The sequence below is a fragment of the Schistocerca gregaria genome, chromosome 1 (assembly GCF_023897955.1).
Source record: "Schistocerca gregaria isolate iqSchGreg1 chromosome 1, iqSchGreg1.2, whole genome shotgun sequence".
Classification (NCBI taxonomy): domain Eukaryota; kingdom Metazoa; phylum Arthropoda; class Insecta; order Orthoptera; family Acrididae; genus Schistocerca; species Schistocerca gregaria.
In genome coordinates, this window is record NC_064920.1 from 464,531,304 (window position 1) to 464,551,330 (window position 20,027).

Consider the following 20,027-nt stretch of genomic DNA (forward strand, 5'->3'; position numbering starts at 1 on the left):
GGATTTATGACTGGTGGAATATGAATGGATGGAGGTAACTGTGGAAGGAGGGGTTGCAGCTGGAGATGTTTGATTTGGTGGTAAGGCCATTTAGAGGGTATTCTAAGAACCAGGCAACAATGCAGGAACAGTATGTGGAACTGGGTTCTGCAAGGAATAATGAAACTTTCTTGTATAGGGGGACAGCACCTGTATCCAGACTAGATGAAGTTAGTGTGTGCAATCTGGAAAAAGAAGGGGAGGGGTTGGGGAGAGGCTGGTAGGATGAGCAACGAGTGTGTGGCAGATAAATATATATGAAAAGTAACATGCGAAAACAAGTGACAGTGACGCAGGAAGAGTGATCTATTTGAAAATCTAGGATTAATGATATTGGTGAGAATAGTACTGGACATGAGATGGTGCAACAACAATCGACACAGTCACGTAGACGTGTTGTGTTCCGATGGGATGGTTGATACAGTGGTAATTTTCATTATTATGGGTGAGAGTAGAAAATTAAGGCAAAGAGGTGGTGACAGATCACAGCATATCTAAAATGGAGAAATACAGTCAGTGGGTTAATGGAGCCATCTTTGGGTTATCATGATGCCTCCAATAATAACTGAAATCAGTAGTTGTATCACATCATGGCATGGACACACACATTGAAAAAATTTATTACAATGGAGTCCAGCCATGAAAACCTACACTCTTATATATGCATCAGCCTTCTTTTCACAAGACATTATGGATACTCAATTCTGATGGTCAGTAGTTGTGTCTTTGCTTTGTCAACTCCATGTCTACCAAGTTCTGGTGAAACAATGGATGAAATGGCCATCAGTATCATCCACATTCAGAGTCAAATGAACTCGTTGCAGATGGGAAAATACCATGGACAGTCCGTTTTACTGTTGTGTTCTCCCTTAAATTTCATTATCAACTGAATGCACTAATGCAACATCTTAAATATCAAGGGACAAATCTTTAAGCTCTTCAGCTCTTCATGCCTCTTCTCTGATGAGAAGTAACACATCTTTTCCTTCATTGTTTATAATTCCTTAAAAACCTTGCAAGTCAAAGAAAAACTTATTACTCTTGAAATAGAAACAGACCCCATCAAATTCACACTTACACAGTTTCTAGCTATTAACAATACTAAACCTTATATATAAAATTCAGTTAAATGAATGTAACAGACAATAATAGTGTAAATATTTGGATACAGTGGAATCACACAGCCAAGCACGCCAAAAGTTTATTCGAACATGTACCTAGGTTTTGACAGATATAAACCTGTCTTCCTCAAATGAAGCAGTAACACCTAAAAATCTGATGTAGTACAACCTGTACATGGAAGTCATATATGCAGCAAAAAGGAACATAAAAAATTACTTACAGTGACAATATAAAATAAACTTATATGTTACATATTGTGTGAAAAGATAAATGAAGTCATAAGGTTTAGTCAATAGTAAAAATGATCCACATAAAATCTAAGGCAGATGGGCATCATACAGACTAACAGACAACAGGGCAGAAGGGACATCCCTGCAGGATACTTAGCCCCGGAGATGCTCAAATGACAGGTGGTGCCAACCACAAAAGACAGCTGATATGTTATTGAAGTTACATTAAAATAGCATTTACGGAAACAGTAACATAACAAAAATTGTTATAAAAATCATAAATCTATGCAAACGGTGAACAAAACTATGATGCACATTAAAGTAAGATAGTGACAGATTTTGTCTTTGAGAAAAATAACACTTTGAAAAGGCGCAGAAAACCTGATACAGCTGCAATGGGAGATTAAGAATAAGCTGAAAGGCATAAAAAAATCTGTTTTTAAGCTGTAAGTGATCATTATGAATAAAGTCCCTATAATTGAAATTGTGCTTAAAGTTTTGAAATCCCTCCAGCAAGTGCAATCTAAAACCCTTCTCCTCCCTATGCAAAATAATTATGTCTTTGAATTTAATAGGAGAGTGTGCACACTGTATGTGATGCTCGGCAAAAATAGAGCCACAATCGTCATATTCTCCTTTACCCAATAAATGTGATTTGAATCTAGCTTTGACTGCTCCTTCTGTCTGCACTATACAGAAACAGTGACAGCTTTTACACTTTATTTTGCAGATCTAGGAAGAGAAAATAGTTCTTATTACACTTTAAGGCATGAATTAAATTTTTTCCAAGATTTTTGTTTGCTGAGAACCAAAATTTACAGCTATATTTCTTAGTAGAAGACAGCTTATCTGGAAATGGTACAGAAAAAAAATGACCCTACTTTTTACCTTATATTTCCATTTTTATTTTTCAGCAGTTTTATTAGCCAATATTCGATCTGATAATGCCTAATGATGGTTCAGAGCCATTATTACTGGCTACAGTTTCAATCAAACTCATCTCTTCCCAAAAATTCTGTAGGGATAATGGAGTAACCAAAGTGTGAGAATGGAAAAGGCCAATCTGAGAGCTTGAGGGTGGAAATAGTGTTATCTGAAAAAGTTTGCTTATGAAAGATTCTGAAGTCTATTTGTACATATGATGTATGATTGTCTTAGATTTTATATGGATAATTTGTACTATTGACTAAGCCTTATGGTTATGCGATAGCATTTATATGGATAATTTCATTGTTCACTAAGCCTTATGACTACTTTTCTCTTTCCACACAATATGTAACCCATAAGTTTATGTTATATTTCCACTGTATGTAACTTTTTATGTTTCTTTTTGTTGTACATATGACTTACTTGTACTTGTTGTAATATATGTATATGCTGTTACTTCTTTTAAGGAAGACAGGTTTATATCTGTCTAAACCTTGGTAACGGTTTGAATAAACTTTTCGTGTGCAATTGCTTGGCTGCACGATTCTGACTGGATCCAAATTCTTCAGTTGCTGACTGCTGCCATGTTCAAGAGCACAAATACATATTTTTTCTGAATACCATCACCTAATCTACCATGTGAATATAAATGGTAGTGTAGTGCAGAAATGAACGTGGAGTTAATATTTATTTAGTGAGCATTTAACATACACTACATCTAGACAGTAAAATAACAAATTCACCCTCATCAGGGTCACTGATTTCACACTCACTCTGTTCCTTTGTCTCCCCCTTTTTCATAAGAACTATGCCACTAAGTGGCTTGCCTGATCAGTCCATTTCCTCAAACTCTATCCTCTCTTTGGCAGAAGAACAAACTTGTACTTCCAAAAACCGCAACTTAAGATTTTTTCCATTAAAGCTACTGGATATGTACTACAACCATTTTCCTCATAGATAATACTAAATCTATTTTTTTTTAGCCATTCAAAATGTTCAGGAATTATTATTTTACCTGTCTCTGTGAATTGAGCTTCTCCTCGAATACGCACAAGACCAACATCATTTTGAAGTTTGTCTTTCGTGAATGATGGATGTGCTATTGCATATTCAATTTCAAAGTCCTGTGGTTCTGGTGCACAAACTAGCCCATTGTCTTCACAGTCTCTTGGGCTTCTTAGGTCATGCTCTCCCAGTCTTATCGTGGATCTGTGTAATTGGAAATGGTCACAATAAGTGAGATTGTATTGTTGGGATAAACTATGAGTAGTTTAGTTGAACTTACAGTTTTAATCCAGAAGGGTCATGTGGATTTGGTATGCAATGGGCAGCAGTTAAGACATACTTCCCATTAATAAGTGATCCTCCACAACGGAATCCATAGAACTTATTATCTGCAAATAATTTACATTAATTAAAGCCAGATAGGGTTCCTTTAATATGAATCCATTTATTTAAGATAACCAATTCAAACTTAATTTACATCTATCGTAAGTATCTGATCTCTGCATTATACTGCACAGATTAGAAAGAAACAAATTTTCACCTAAATGACATAAGGAGGGAAGAAAGTAAATGTTGGATCAGTGCCTTAGAATCTTAATTTCCTAACCACAATCTGCAGTGGAAAATGAAGCATCAGTAAGTTTTTTCTAGATAACAAAATCAACATAGAGTTATGGGCACTGCAATTCCAGCCAAGGAAAAATAAAATAAGTGAATGGAAGGGAAACAATGGTAATTACACAAATAACAGCAAAATATGAAGTTAAGAACCATGTATTTTAATTGTCTAGTTCAAATCAAGTCTGACAAATTATTAGCACGGACAGTGACTGGCAAGCATACAAGAATGACTGTTCACAGTATAGTTATTATTTTACTGTAAATTCAAAACTGTGTTCAGTGTTCAGGTAGGAGGATTATTATTAAGTAACATATTTGTACTAATAACTTGCAAATATACAATGTATTCACTGATACTTAGCAGAACTTTCAATTTGTTAATGTCTATCTTGACTCTTTCCACAACACAACGAATAGTGTCACCATGTTTTGAAATAGTGTGCACTTGTTGTTCTCCACCAGTTCCTCCAATTAACTTTCCAGTTTCCTGTCACTAAACTTCCTAACCTTATTTTACTAACTAGTAAATACTTGTAGAATTTGACTTATCACATTTGGGAATTCATGGCTGTGTATTTGCTGTCTAACAGTTCACTGTATATTTAGGTTTATGTTCATATGGCAGTCAATCTTAGTTCATATTATTATTCCATCCTGGATTTTCCAATTTAAAAATGAGTAACACATAATATAATAATCAAAATGAAGAAATTCATAAATAAAGCTGAAAAATTTAATGCCATATTCAGAAATGGAAATGAGTGTTATGTAACTGGAGTTAATGAAATACCAAACTGAAGTCAAACACTGGAAAATAAATGACCCATAAGTTTTTCTTTTAGTTTCATTTACCATTTTATTTTCATCTATTTATTTATTTTTAATTCATCTTGCATTTTTATCTGTTAATTTATCTTTATTTATTTATTCTTATTTATCTTTTATTTACATTTTTAATTCTTTTGGCTGCAAACTTAAGACTGAACCAGATAGTATCCAAGTAACTGCATTTTAAGTTTTCCACCTCTTCCTTGAACTGTCACATACACAACATGAAGAAGTTCTAAATTATATGTATCATATTGTAAGGAAAACAGTACAGAAAAGTATTTAATAAAATTGGTGTCAGCCTACTTGAACCATGATACTTTACAGAAAATATGTTCTGAATCAATCGGACATAAACTGTAGCACAAGTTTTTTTTAACACCATGACTTGTGTCAGCCACCAAGGCCATTTTCAAGTATGGCAGACATACACACATGCAGATTTTGGATTGATATGTATGGCATCAAAATCTGGGAGAGGGGGTGGCTGGGTGTGACAAAGCAAGCTGGGATATTTTTACTTCCTCTCTTGTGCCTTCTTAAAATTCATTTTTTCATTCTTGACTAATTACTGTTAACATGTGTGAATATAATCTGCATTGCCATAAAAGAGAAAGATGGCCCTCAGTTTTAAAGGATTTAACAAAAGATCTAATGTTGTGCTTAGTTTTATGTATGTAATTGATTTTCTAATTTATTTCAACTACTCCTAGTTAATATATTTTGTTATACGGTGGAATCAGTAATTGTTTCATAACTTAGATTCTATTGTCGACTTATATACAAAGATAAATTCTGTACTAATTGTAAACATCTAGAGGAACCACCAATACTATTCTTAAAGGGTATATGCATAATGATATCTGTTCATTTCATCACTTAAGCAAATAATTCGGCCTAACCCTTGTAGCAGAAGAAACTGTTAAAAAGAATGAATTTTTCGATGTATTCATTTACTTTAATGAGTGATGTTTTAATTGCAATTTCTGTTATTTTAACTTCGAACAATGTATAGATTCTGTACCTATTATTGTGAGGATAAATGAAGGCTCTATTTTGGGACTCGAGACAGTCAGTCCACGGCTGAGATTCAGACGAGAAACCGGTATTGGTTAGAACTACAACAATGCATAATTTTAACTCTGAAATAAGTGTAACACAATTAGGCCATGTTAAAACAATGACAGTGTGTGATCCATACATACCTGACTATCCTGAAAGAATTGTGAACTATGTGCTTATGTTTTTTACTGCTCATAGATGTTCAACAGTGAACTATTGTAGCAGTATGTGAATGTTTGCCTGCAAACTATTAATGAGGCTTATTGAAAGATAACTGTGTGTTATTGGGGAGGGGGGGGGGGGGGGGTGTGTGGAGGTTGTGAACAGTGAAAGTAAAGAACTCTGAAATGCTAATGTGCACCTGTCGGCTACATCATTTAAAGTTGTTAGTGTTGAACTTCCAAGCCCCATTTTTCAGCCAGTGTAACAATGCAGTATGTTGACACTGAGGACAACAAACTATGAAATAAAGCAGGCGAACGTCACACAGGGCGAGGTGGGGTGGGGGATAGGGTTGTACCAGCGGTTTATACACAGACATTTTAGACAAAAAAAGAGAGAGAGACAGAGAGAGAGAGAGAGAGAGACAGAGAGAGAGAGAGAGAGAGAGAGAGAGAGAGAGAGAGAGAGAGAGAGAGAGAGAGAGAGAGAGAGAGAGCCTTGTAGATAAGTTTTCAGGAAGCATAAAATTCTTACTAGCTAACGGGTGTACATTCTCGAGGCAACTGCATTTGTGAAACTAAATCTACAACATAGTTCAATGAAAAGCAATGTACACAACAACAATAGATGGGGAAGCCAAAACTTTCACAGAATTATTTGCAGGCATAATAATAAGCTCCAGGCTGCAGTCCACATAAAATGTGGGCAATTGTTTTACAACAGACAACCATCTAACTTTAAGATAGCTAATGTCAATGCATTAAAGAAAATAATGAAGCATTTATTAATAAAGAAGTGCTGTTCATTCAACAGAAGGTTTCAAATTGTAGTGACCCTTAGTAAAAATTTTAGTGTACACAATATTAAGCTTTTGTAACAAAAACTGATAATTTATGATCTTTGGTTCTTATTTGAATGTAATACAGACCTATTCTCATGGGGGGAGGGGGACTTAAATCCAAACACTTACAATATTGCAATTCAGATATTCTTAAAACTGTAAATGTCACATTCTGTGTCCTTATTTAAATGGCAGAATTACTTGTTGGAATGTATTGTTGTTCATATCTGTTTACTACAAAGTATCTTGTGTTTTTTACTACTGCCAATGCTGACACTTAACTTACAATTTGTTGCAGGTAGCATTTTTAAATAAAAAGTCCAACACCACATAACAGATAACTTGAGATTGGATTCTGTTATGAAGTTTTTGTACCATGACCACACAATAACTATCACAAACAAGGGAAACTCCAGCACTGGCAGCACTGGTTGCATAAATTTGAAACTTTTTTTTTAAATTATGGCATACTGATTTCAATCACAGACAGATCTCTAGTGCTAAAATAAAAATAAAAACACACAAAGTCAACCCTGAACAATGCATGTGCCATTTTACAATACAGAACAGTGGCCTCTTCATTGAATACATTTCGGATGTGGAGTATGTGTTTGTACATGAGGAAACAATAGGTCACACAGAAATTTATGAGGAAACAGAATACAGAATTTTATAAATTAAAAATATTGCCACAAGAACATCGTACTTGCACTGTGTGTTCAGGCAATATTTTTAACTTTATAATTCTGTGTTCTATTTCTATATAAATCTCTGTAGAACCTATTGTTTTCTTCTCTACAAACAATCTGTATCATAAATGTATTCAACAAAGAGGGTTCTGATGATGTCCACCACAAACATGGAGCTTATCTGGATAGGTTTTTGTAAGCAGCTGGCTCAGTTTGAGTCTTACCTGCTAGTTGGCATGTTCTTCATGGCAAACACCTATATTTTGTGCATGATTTTTATGAGTCCACTGGATTTAGTCTTGGTATGTATTTTACCTTGTAAAGCTCAATATCGTCTACTGTAAAATGATGCATATGTTTGTACATTTAACATTTAGGTTTGACTGTATGTTTTAATTTTATTTTAGAACTGACGATGGTCACTCGGTGACTGAAATCAATATGCGATATTAACAAAAAAATGGTTTCAAATTTATGCAACCAATGCTGGAGTTTCCCCTTTTTGCAGTACAGGCAACTTGTTCATTCATTCTAAATAACATCTTGACAATGCTTGGTATTTACAGTGTTGTTATAATTAATATTTTATAAAATTTACAATTAAAAAAGCTTTTACAAGATTATTTAAATGTGACTTCACACTTAGCATAAAACTGAAACATATGTTTTATAGTTAGTTTTGTAAAATACAGAGTGTTAAATATTATGTGTATATTTTTATTAGAATTGAACTTATATTTTGATTGTTTACTATAGAGGCACCATAATTATATTCATCAGTCTTAATTATTCTACACAAAATACACCATCACATCTTGCATTGAAAACCAGTAAATAATGTGTTTACTTCATGAATATTTGTTTACATATTTTATAAGGCTTGAACAATAATTCTACTGATGTATTTTTTACATTTCTCAGATGTCATTAAACAGTAAAATATAAGTTGAATATCAAGACATGACTATAAATGTATAACCATGTAATAAAATCTACAGTGTATCATGATGTTTGTTAATCAGAGTATCATTTACAACAATACGTAAATCTCAGTCCATTATATTACAATGTGCATTTACCTTTTACTAGTAAGAGAAGTAGAGTCAGTACAATCTTGTACTGCACCATATATGTAAATTAAAGCTATGACAGTGTCTGAGAAATGATTATTATGTAGACAGCAAATAAGTAAGTAAGTAATTGGTACCAACCACGTGTCTTGTAGCCTAAGAGAGCCATCCATGGGAATTCAAATAATCCTGTTTCATTTCCACCTATAATTCGATCATTCTCTGCATGCCCACATTCACTGAATGGTAAAAGACCCACTCTTGGATGTAGACTCACATCGTTGGGCTGCTCTGAGATAGGAGCAGGAAGAGCATCAGTGGAAGAAAAGCCACTTGGTTGGATTTTTTGCTGTGGGCAGCAGACTACTGGAACCTTGCCCTGAAGTAAAGATGTAAATAATTTTCTTTGATAATTAGTCTTGGGTACATTTTCTAGTTATCCATTATGAAAAAGAGAGGCAAGGAGACATATTTAAAAACACAAAAGATATAAAAATAATCTAAAATTAGGGCAAAGTTACAGGATCTGGTTCTTCGAGAACGTTTTTTTGGCAGTGCCTTTGGTTCTGAAAAATGTCATTTTTAATTTGAATTATTTATTTTGATAAAAGCACATTTATTTCACAAGGGAACACACATTAAGACTGTCTCACCTTGTCTGAAATGGATAGCAGAAAGATCTTTCCCACCTCAAATGAGATGGGATTGTCTTGCTCTCCTGCCCTCACAAAGTGGATACCAAAATTTTTCACAAACCAGCAGCACAACACCAAATGGGAACAGTAAGGAGGCAAGTTACTTGCATTTTATGTTAACAGTGATGAAACATTGTCCTAGGAAACAACAGAGCACATATATCGAAAATTTGACTCCTAGCTACACGAAAGTTAAAATTGTGATATATAATATAAATTAAATAATATGAAATTGTTACATAATGAAATTTTATTTTATTACACCCTGTTCACTTATATTTCATATGTGCACAGTTTTAGTGTCCTTAAGGCCAAAATTTAAACACAACAAGTACATTTTCTTCACTGCATCTGAGGATCTTTTCAAGTTAAGAACGAGAGTTGAATCAATTAAGAGTTCTCCGATTCCTTAATTTGTACATCTCATTGCAAATGAGAAACTTCAGTAATATGTCAAGTTTAGTTATTCAATAACAGAGAGAAATAACTAGTTTGTATACTATACTAACAGATAACCGTTAGGTGCTGTACTACACTTTGTCTTAGAAAGGCAAAAAGATATACTAAATACAAATAGCAAAATAGTTTGAAAAAGCTGTCGTCTTCTGAGCTACAATGAGCAGCTATGAATAATCTACTTCTGCTTAATTAATATCCATAATTGTTCTGATAACTGTCAGTGGATAACAGCTAACACTACAGGAACAGAGATGCATTTATAACGGTCACTGTTACCTTGCCTATAATTGTGTTTTTCAGTCTTTAAATTCATTGACACTGATATATCACTGTAAATGGTATATCGAAAGATTTAAATGTTATTTTTAATCCCTAATACAATGAAGAGGGAATGTACAAAGGAGTGAAAGTAAGAACATCAGTATCTTTACAAGATCTGTTGTTACTCAAGTTGCAAAATATTCATACTTCTCACTCTTCCAGAACAAATACTTTGAACTGAACTGCAATATTCAACAGAAAATATTCTTGAAACATCATGGATAGAAATATTAAAATAGAGTTTGTAGTTTTGTCTTCTTTTCAGATGTAGAAACTTAAATAAAAACTAATGAATTTCCCACTAAAATAATGATTTCAGCTGGTTACTTCTCTGAACACCAATACATTTTACACATAGTGTTTTCTTTAGCCCTGGATCATCATGTATGTTTATTGTATCTGTAAGTAACACTTATTTTCTTTCTTTTACAATTGCATAATGTGAATTTCTCTCAGAAAAGAACTTATCAAGTTTGCTGTTGGCTAGGTGCCAACCTTTACAGTATTATCCCGGTATGAATTGGTCTGAACCCTTGATTAATGTTTTGTTTTATCACCATCAAACATTACAGGTTTTTGAAGAAGTCATTAATGTCTTTAGCATACTATTTGTCTCTCATATATGAATAGTAACATGCTCATTAATAAACCACACAGGATACCATACTGTATGTTGTCCATTTCAGAGTTTAATTTGATTTTCTGGTCCAATTTATCAATGAAATACTCTGTTTTCTATTAGACACGATGGAAAGATTCCAAATTAATGCAGGGGGTATGCCATTAATCACAGTATTTTACTTTCTCAAATAATGTCTTCCGGTTTACACAAGTATTTGCCATGTCAGAAACAATGAAGTGGTACCAGAACAATTAAATTTACCACTGCCGTGATTACACTAGTGATAGAAAACCAACCAGAGGCCCAGAGTCTCCTTGGAAATGTGGAGAAGTGTTTGACAGTAGGCTACATTCTTAAACATTTTTGAAAAGGCTGAAATGAGTGAACTATGTAGACAGATCATTTGCTTTACTTTGTTCCCTTTGCCTATCATCATTACTGCATGTTTAAGTCTGTCAGGAAATAAGCCTTTAGTAATTAACTGAATTAAACATATTTTGGATGAAAAAGGTGGAAAGTCATAAGTCTACAGAATTTTTAAGACTGTGCCAAAAACACCACTGTAACCAGAGAAGTTGAAACTTTTAGTAAAACATACACAATACTTACAATTTTGAGCACGTTTTACTACTATATATTTTCTACATTTTTGGAATATCCATTTTGCATGGAAATTGTATTGCATCCATAACATTATATAACAGGTACTGGAAAATGATCTTACCCAAACTGGCTGAGCAATTAAAAACAAATTATACAGCAGCTTCACATGTTATATCATTTCTTTGATTTATGAGAACCATGAAAATTATTTAGAAATCTGAGGCACAAAGTGTTATCCTGAAGTACAAAAAATTGAAATAGGAGTTATTAAAATGTCAAGAAAGCATAAAATTCAGCAAGCAGTGCCTAGCTGAGAATTTAACAGTGACGTTTGGCAAAATCAGCATCATGGCAAATACTTAAGCAGCAAAACACATGAAGCTGAAGTGTGAGAAAATGTGGGTCACTGAAGAACTTCATAAGAAACATTAAACTGAATACTTGTTTAAAGAAACAAATGTATACAGCATACTTGAATTTTGGAAAGAAACTTTGTGGGTAAGTTTTTAGTGGATGTTTGATTTAATTAACAACTGCATTAATAAGGAAACCTTAACTATTAGACAGTGCCATGTCAAGAAACAAGCTGCTCTCTTTTTTAATTATTTTCATAACAAAAAGAATGAACTGATTGTATTAAAACATAAATTTTATGATGATGTAAACAACCTGATACACAACACATGTGAGGAGAGGGAGACAGGTTTGTTGCATGAAGGCTTAACACACAACAGAACTTAGTTCCTCTACCAAGTAATCTGTAATAGCTCATGTTAAAAGTGCAATCAATGTAGCAAAAATTAACAATCCTGAACAGAACATCATGACAAGAAAAATTGCAAATATCATGTATAAACAAATTAATACTCAACAAATATATGAAATGAGTTCATCTGACAGGCATTTGTAATGAAAATCCAATACAAATTAACAGCTCACAATGCTGTAACAGTTACAGCTGACTTTTAAAGTAATTCAGCTGTCATCATATATAAATCTGGTTACACAGAAAAATATTGAAATATTTATTAAACTATTTTCAAGTTGATAATATTACTCAGATACGGACACTGCAGAAAACTGACAACTTGCTTAAAAATGCACTTAATAACAACCATTTCTTCTTAGAGAAAATAAAAATAACACTGATATGAATCCAAGAGATCCTACATTAAGAGCACACCCAAATCCACATAAGGGAAGAGTCACTGCAAGACCAATCAAACTACAGAGGAAGCCCTTCTTATCTGTGGAGTCAAAAATAAAATAAAGGAATAACTTTTTCATAATTCATATTTTTTGAACAACTCCTCTGAATCAATTTATGAGATTAAAAGTATTGACATTCCACCAGAAAGTAAATTTCTTTCATTAGATGTGTTAGAATTATATACGAATGTTCCTGTAGATGAAACAGTTAATATTCTTAAAAATAAATAAATAAATCTGAAATATGGGAAACTTAGCCAGGCAGAAATTTTTGAACTTGCTGAACTTTGACAACAAATCTTTGCTACAGCTACTTCATTTTAAAAGTGAAACTTTCATGCAAGATAAAGGCTTTGCTATTCATTGTAACCTGGCAGGAATGTTAGATCAATCATATGGAAAATGAGCTCGACAAAGTGATGTCATGTTAAGGACACTATTATTTTGTTCAGTGGAACAAATAATGACACATCCACAGTTTATCAGAAATTCAATGAATTCCACAAAACCACACACAGTACCACTTAGTATGAAAAAGAGAAGAACAATGAAAATGGAACTTATACATTTAATGTTTATGGGAAATGAATCACTTCTGATGGGATAATTACAATATCTCGTGTCATCTGACTACAGGTAAAAAAGCATTTTTACATGCCATGGTAGACAGAATAATCCATTTTCCACTGCCTGATAAGAACACTGAAACAGAGCTATATCTATTGAGAGAGACAGGCACAGAAAATGGATACAATCCTGATTTAGTGAATAAAATCTATGTAGATAAAAACTATAAGTAAGAGAGGAATAACCATAATAAATGAAAAGAGAAAAAAAAACCACAAAAATACACAGTCTTACCACATAGCAGACAAATACCTTGCAAAATTAGCTACACATTTTGTAAAACAGGAATAAAAAATGATTTTAAAACTGGTAATACAATGTATTTCAATATGGGATATACAATGAAGAGCCAAAGACACTAGTAGAGCAGCCTAATATTGTGTAGGGCACCCACGAGCCTGAAGAAGTGCCGCAACATGGTGCGGCACCTGCTTGACTAATGTCTGAAGCAGTGCTGGAGGGAGTCTTCCAGAGCTCTCCATAAATCCGTAAGAGGATGAAGGGGTGGACTCTTCTGAACAGCATGTTGCATGGCATCCCAGATATGCTCAATAATGTTGATGTCCGGGGAATTTGGTGGCCAGCAAAAGTGTTTAAACTCAGATGAGTGTTCCTGGAGCCACTCTGTAGCAGTTCTGGATGTGTGGGGTCTCTCATTGTCCTGGTGGAATTTCCCAAGTCCATCAGAATGCACATTGGACATGAATGGATTCAGGCGATCAGACAGGATGCTTACGTACATGTCACCTGTCAGAGTCTTATCTAGATGTATCAGAGGTCCCATATCATTCCAACTGCATCTGCCTCACACCATTACAGAGCCTCCACTAACTTTAACAGTTCCTTGCTGACATGCAGTGTCCATGGATTCACGAAATTGTCTCCATACCCACAAACGTCCATCTGCTCAATAAAATTTGACATGAGACCTGCCCGACCAGGCAACATGTTTCCAGTCATCAACAGCCCAGTGTTGGTGTTGATGGGCTCAGGTGAGGCATATAGTTTTGTGTTGTGCAGTCACCAAAGATAAACAAGTGGGCCTTCAGCTCCAAAAGCCCATGTTGATGTTTCCTGGAATGGTTTGCACTCTAACACATGTTGATGGCCCAGCACTGAAATCTGCAGCAATTTGTCGAAGGGTTGCACTTCTGTCACATTGAACAACTGTCTCCAGTTGTCATTGGTCCCATTCTTGCAGTATCTTTTTCTGGCCACTGTGATGTCAGAGGTTTGTAGTTTTACCAGATTCCTGATATTTATGGTACCCTCGTGAAATGTCCGTACAGGAAAATCCCCATTTCATCGCTACCATGCAGATGCTGCGTCCCATCACTTGTTCACCAACTGTAACATGACATTCAGATTCACTTAATTCGTGATAACCTGTCATTGTAGCAGCAGTAACCGATCTAACAACTGTGCCAGACACTTGTCTTATATAGGCATTGCTGACTGCAGACTGTTTACTAATCTCTGTATTTGAATATGCTTGCCTATACCAGTTTCTTTGGCACTTGAATGCAAATCTGATCCAGTACACCATTACCATACCAGGTAAGTATATGAGATACAGAGCAATGATTGCAGTAAGTTTTACATTGGACAAACTGGTAGAAAAACATACATGATATAAGTACCATTGTAACACTAACAAAAGCAACTTTTCAACATTGGTTATAGATTTAAGGAACACTAAGCATGTAAAAAAATAATGAAAACAGTGTTACTATGCTACACAAAGCAGAGAAAGGTAGATAAATGAATCTCCTGCAAGAGAGAATTTGTTTCACATTATGTTGAAGTTCCAAAATTCATGTGGAATGGGTAACTTGAATTGAAAAACAAGAACTTTATTGGAAATTCTCATGATACTTTATTAGAAGGACAATACTGGTCTTAATACCATCAAGAGTTTCAAAATTAGTATCAGGATTTTAAGAGTGTGTAGCATAAATTATATTCAATACATCACATGAAAGAGAAACTCAGTCTGTTTTGTTTGTATACCTGTGTGCATGCAGTGATTCCTGCACCTTCCAGTAGAAAAAAACAGTTTGCAAGGACTGAAACTGTTTTTACAGTGCAACACATGTTCTGTATTAGGTTCCATTGTAATCCTTCAAGTGATAATAACACTGACTGAAGGAATCATCAGTTTGAAGATACCAGCTGTATTTATAAAGAGTAAGGTATGGGAGGACCAAGAGCGAGTGAAGAAAATGTTGAACAAGTTAAAGTTTTTCCATGCATAGCACCGAGAAATCAGTCCATAAGGCTGGGTTTGAAATAGCAGTTCCAGTGATATCTGTGTGGAGATGCTTACAACTATGTCCTTACCATATGAAGTTGTTACGAGCTTTAAAGCCTATAGACTACTTTGCTAACAAAATGTTGCTACTTGACCGTGATGATTTTCTGGATAGTTTTGTCGACAGTAACTTATCAACATTTCACCCAAGTGGAAATGTGAACACACATGTCCATCTGGAGATCACGAAACCACTGTGGTATTGTTGCAATAGACTCCACTAAATTTAATGTTTTTCATAACATATAGCAGCAGAAAGTTCGTGGTCCTTTCTTTTTTGGTGAATCAACTGTAACTGGGATTTCTTATCTTATGCACTACAACTAAGGCTCTTTCCTTAATTGGAAGGTGCTGAACCAAAGAACTTTGTTTGACAGCAAGATGATGTGCTGCCTCATTGGCCTAACTCAGTATGTGGCTGATTACTCAATGTTGCAGCTGACTGCTGGATTGGCAGCAAAAAGTTGGATGACAGAACTTGTTTCACATGGCCTCCAATCTCACCTGATCTCAAGCCATGCAATTTTTACCCTGGTGGTTTCATAAAGGATCATGTATATGCAAGGGCATCCATATGATGGTTTGAGGGGGAGGGGCTAGAGACCTGGGGTATGGAGTGCTTTTAACATTTTAGAAGATGAATGGTGACTTAACTATCCACAAAAATATTCCAGTTCTGACTGTGTTAAAAACCCGCATAATAATGACTTAAATAATTTTCTTGAAAGAAAAGCACCCTGAATGGTGCTCACATTGAACACTTGTGAGAAAACTGTTTGATTTCCTCTTTCATATGCTATTTTATTTGTGTTTGTAAGCTGATTGTAGTACATGCCACAAAGCCTTCAACGCTAGCATTAATTTTGCAACACGAGGTATTATTTTCAAATGTTATATTTTGAAATTTGTTTTATGATATATATTTAACACCTGCTTTTAACAAACATTTGTAAGTATTTTGTATATTTTACTACACTGTTCAGGTATCCTTTTTGCATGTAAACTGTCCTTTATTTATAACATTGTGCAAGAGGAACTGAAAAATTGCTGTGACAGACTGGTCGTACAATTAAAAATAAATTATACAGCAGCTTCATGTGTTACCAATATAGCATTTCTAGGGAAGTTACTCATTTTCAGTAAACTAGCTGTAAGTTGGAAAGAGATGCTTGTTGAAGAATGAATTGACTCTGCAGTAAGATTTGTGCTGAAATTTAATTGATCTGGGAGGAAGTTTCAAATGTTTGTTGGTTGTGTATAGAGTCTCTACTGTATTCTAATGTTGTTACATTTGATTGTTTAGTGTTAGTTCCTACCATGTATGTAATATTAGAGAATAATAGGCGACCATTAATTTCATTGGACCATTTCAGTCTTTGAGTCTGGCTTTGCTAGAAAATTTCTCTCTTTCATTGCCTATTTTGGGAGAATTTTTAATACTACTGTAACAAGGATTGATGCAGTAATCTGCAAAACCAAATACTGAAACTTTTTCATGACCCTTGATTTTTTCAATTTTTACTGTTCATAATGATACATGTACAGATTGCCTATGATATATTGTGTGCAGATGGCCTATGATATACAGAACTGTGGCAGTATCTAAAAACAATCTCTAACAAATATTACCTCTTTCATAAGACTCAAATAAAAATTAAGTGAGTAGTATGCATTTGCCAAGTTTACACACGTGAGACGTACCTGGTATCCACAGTTCGAGCGCGAAAGAAGTTCTATGGTCTGTCGTGAGGGTGATGCCTGCAGCAGCTGAAATAGCTCTGTGCAGCGTGGCAGTGGCTTGCAAGTGCCATCTCGTCCATCAACAAACAAGCAGTCGTCACCATCGGATTCTGCAGACCATACAATTAAGATAAAAGAATGAAAACATTTACTTGTTTTTTATATACATGTTACTTCATAGTTTTTCTCCAATTCATAAAATTTTTAAAACATTAGTCCAACTAAAAGGATAAAGAAAACATGTCTTAACATTTTCAAAAAGAATATTTGTAATCATTTCAAATAACTGACAGAATGTCAGCTTTATGTAAAATCAGGTAGGAAATATTAGATTGTGGATGGATGTTATATGTTTAGGGCACACAACAAAATTGTCCTTGATGCTCTTACTTATATTAATATCTGATGAGGATAGTTAAAACAAAATACTTTTTAAAAAAAGTAGGAATAAAGCAGTCAGTATAAAACAATCTGCAGTTCAGCACATGGGTTGTGTAAGTAACTTTTGTCTTTGCTAATACTTAAAAAGAAGAACATTTAAATAGTCAAAATTATAAAACTATGATTCAGGTCAATGTAGCTGTTTCAATTTCAGGTGTTATTTCCATTTTCAAACAGAAGCAATGTCTTATGTCATGGTTGGCATAATCTGCAGTAGCTTATTATTTTGTATCTCCAGTCTCCTCCTTTTATTTCCAAGTTGGGGAGTGTATTTGACTTGGGTAGTTCATGCAACTATGTTGACCATAATGCTATGGTGGTGTAATGGTCAGCATATCTGCCTAGTAAGCAAGAAGACCCAGGTTCGAGTCATGGCTGCAGCACAAATTTTAATTAACTTCTTCAGCTTCCAACATTATTGTAGATAAATTAGTGACTTAAATGTCTTAAGGAAAATTTAATTTAATATCTATACGATCACATATAGTACAGGGCTTCCCCATTACATCCAATGCTGGGGTGCTATTCCAATGTCGGAGAGCAATGGTGTTAGTGACAATATAAGGGGAGATGTGAATTGGAGTTTGTGTTGGGGAGGGTATTTGACTTGGGTAGTTGATGCAGCTATGTTGACACTAATGCTGTGGTGGTGTAACGGTCTGCATATCTGCCTAGTAACCCAGGTTCGAGTCCCGGCCGCAGTACAAATTTTAATTCACTTCTTCAGCTTCCAACATTATCGAAGATCATGTCAACAAAGAGATACAACAGCACCCAAGGGGATAGGGCAAATTGGTTTCAGAATACGCTTTCTTTTCCTTGCCGCTATGTCAGTGAGCTCATTTCCAGAAGAATTACACATTATTACCTTGACATAGTAGTATGCGACGGATGTTTGATGTTCAATGCATTTTGACTGTTACGTACACCTACATGATAACTTAATACTCTGAAATACATTTATGAAAATCAGAGAAAATCGGTACATTACATGATTTGCAGTGTGTTGTCTGCTGCAATGCTCTAAGGATCACAGAGTTCTACATCACATACTGTATTTTATCACATACTTTATTTTTACTTGGGAGCCCTGTCCTACACCAACTGTGTGGGAAGACTGCTTAGTAGCTGACACTTTCTCATTCAGACACACCAATTATTATTTAAAAAGTATGAAGTATTTCTTTAAAGACAAAATATAGAGTAAAAAGTTTTTTGACCTGTAGCATGTAACATGCTGGTGTGTAACATAACTATGTTGGTGAGTGAGGAATAGCATGCTGTAATTGAGTTCTGAATTGGAAGACTTTATCTATGCTTCAGGGGCACTATCTCCTTCAGCATGACAATGCCAGACCACACACGAGTGCTGTCACGTCTGCAACCATCCAGTTCACTGTCTTCGATCTTCCTCCATATAGTCCCAACTTGGTCCCATCTGATTTTCCTCTGTTTTTGAAATTTAAAGAACATCTTCAAGGACTTTACTCTGATAGCAATGAAGCACTGCAAGCAGAGACGACACTGTGGATTTGTCATGAAAGGCAAACAATGCACACTGATGATATCAGCAAAGTTGTCTCTTGTCGGGAGAAATGTGCTAGTCGCCAGTGTGATAACATTGTGAAATAAATATGTAAACGTGAAGAATAAGATGTAAACTGTTAATTACACTGTTTCATTTAAAAAGCTTTTAAGAGTTTTTGTATGAAGAGTTTTTGTATGAAGAGTTTTTATATGAAGAGTTTTTATATGAAGAGTTTTTATATGAAGAGTTTTTATATGAAGAGTTTTTATATGAAGAGTTTTTATATGAAGAGTTTTTATATGAAGAGTTTTTATATGAAGAGTTTTTATATGAAGAGTTTTTATATGAAGAGTTTTTATATGAAGAGTTTTTATATGAAGAGTTTTTATATGAAGAGTTTTTATATGAAGAGTTTTTATATGAAGAGTTTTTATATGAAGAGTTTTTATATGAAGAGTTTTTATATGAAGAGTTTTTATATGAAGAGTTTTTATATGAAGAGTTTTTATATGAAGAGTTTTTATATGAAGAGTTTTTATATGAAGAGTTTTTATATGAAGAGTTTTTATATGAAGAGTTTTTATATGAAGAGTTTTTATATGAAGAGTTTTTATATGAAGAGTTTTTATATGAAGAGTTTTTATATGAAGAGTTTTTATATGAAGAGTTTTTATATGAAGAGTTTTTATATGAAGAGTTTTTATATGAAGAGTTTTTATATGAAGAGTTTTTATATGAAGAGTTTTTATATGAAGAGTTTTTATATGAAGAGTTTTTATATGAAGAGTTTTTATATGAAGAGTTTTTATATGAAGAGTTTTTATATGAAGAGTTTTTATATGAAGAGTTTTTATATGAAGAGTTTTTATATGAAG

At 34.2% G+C, this 20,027-nt stretch overlaps 1 protein-coding gene across 1 annotated transcript in view; it reads right to left on the reverse strand.

Annotated features, from left to right (window-relative positions):
* LOC126352738 (CLIP domain-containing serine protease HP8-like) overlaps window positions 1-20,027 on the reverse strand; it is a 91,164-nt gene that overhangs the window by 13,262 nt on the left and 57,875 nt on the right. The window contains exons 2-5 of the mRNA XM_050002710.1: window positions 17,145-17,293; window positions 8,738-8,975; window positions 3,604-3,712; window positions 3,334-3,527 (exon numbers count right to left, since the gene is read on the reverse strand). Of these exons, the coding sequence (XP_049858667.1) occupies window positions 3,334-3,527; window positions 3,604-3,712; window positions 8,738-8,975; window positions 17,145-17,293 (690 nt within the window). The remainder of the gene's footprint in view (window positions 1-3,333; window positions 3,528-3,603; window positions 3,713-8,737; window positions 8,976-17,144; window positions 17,294-20,027) is intronic.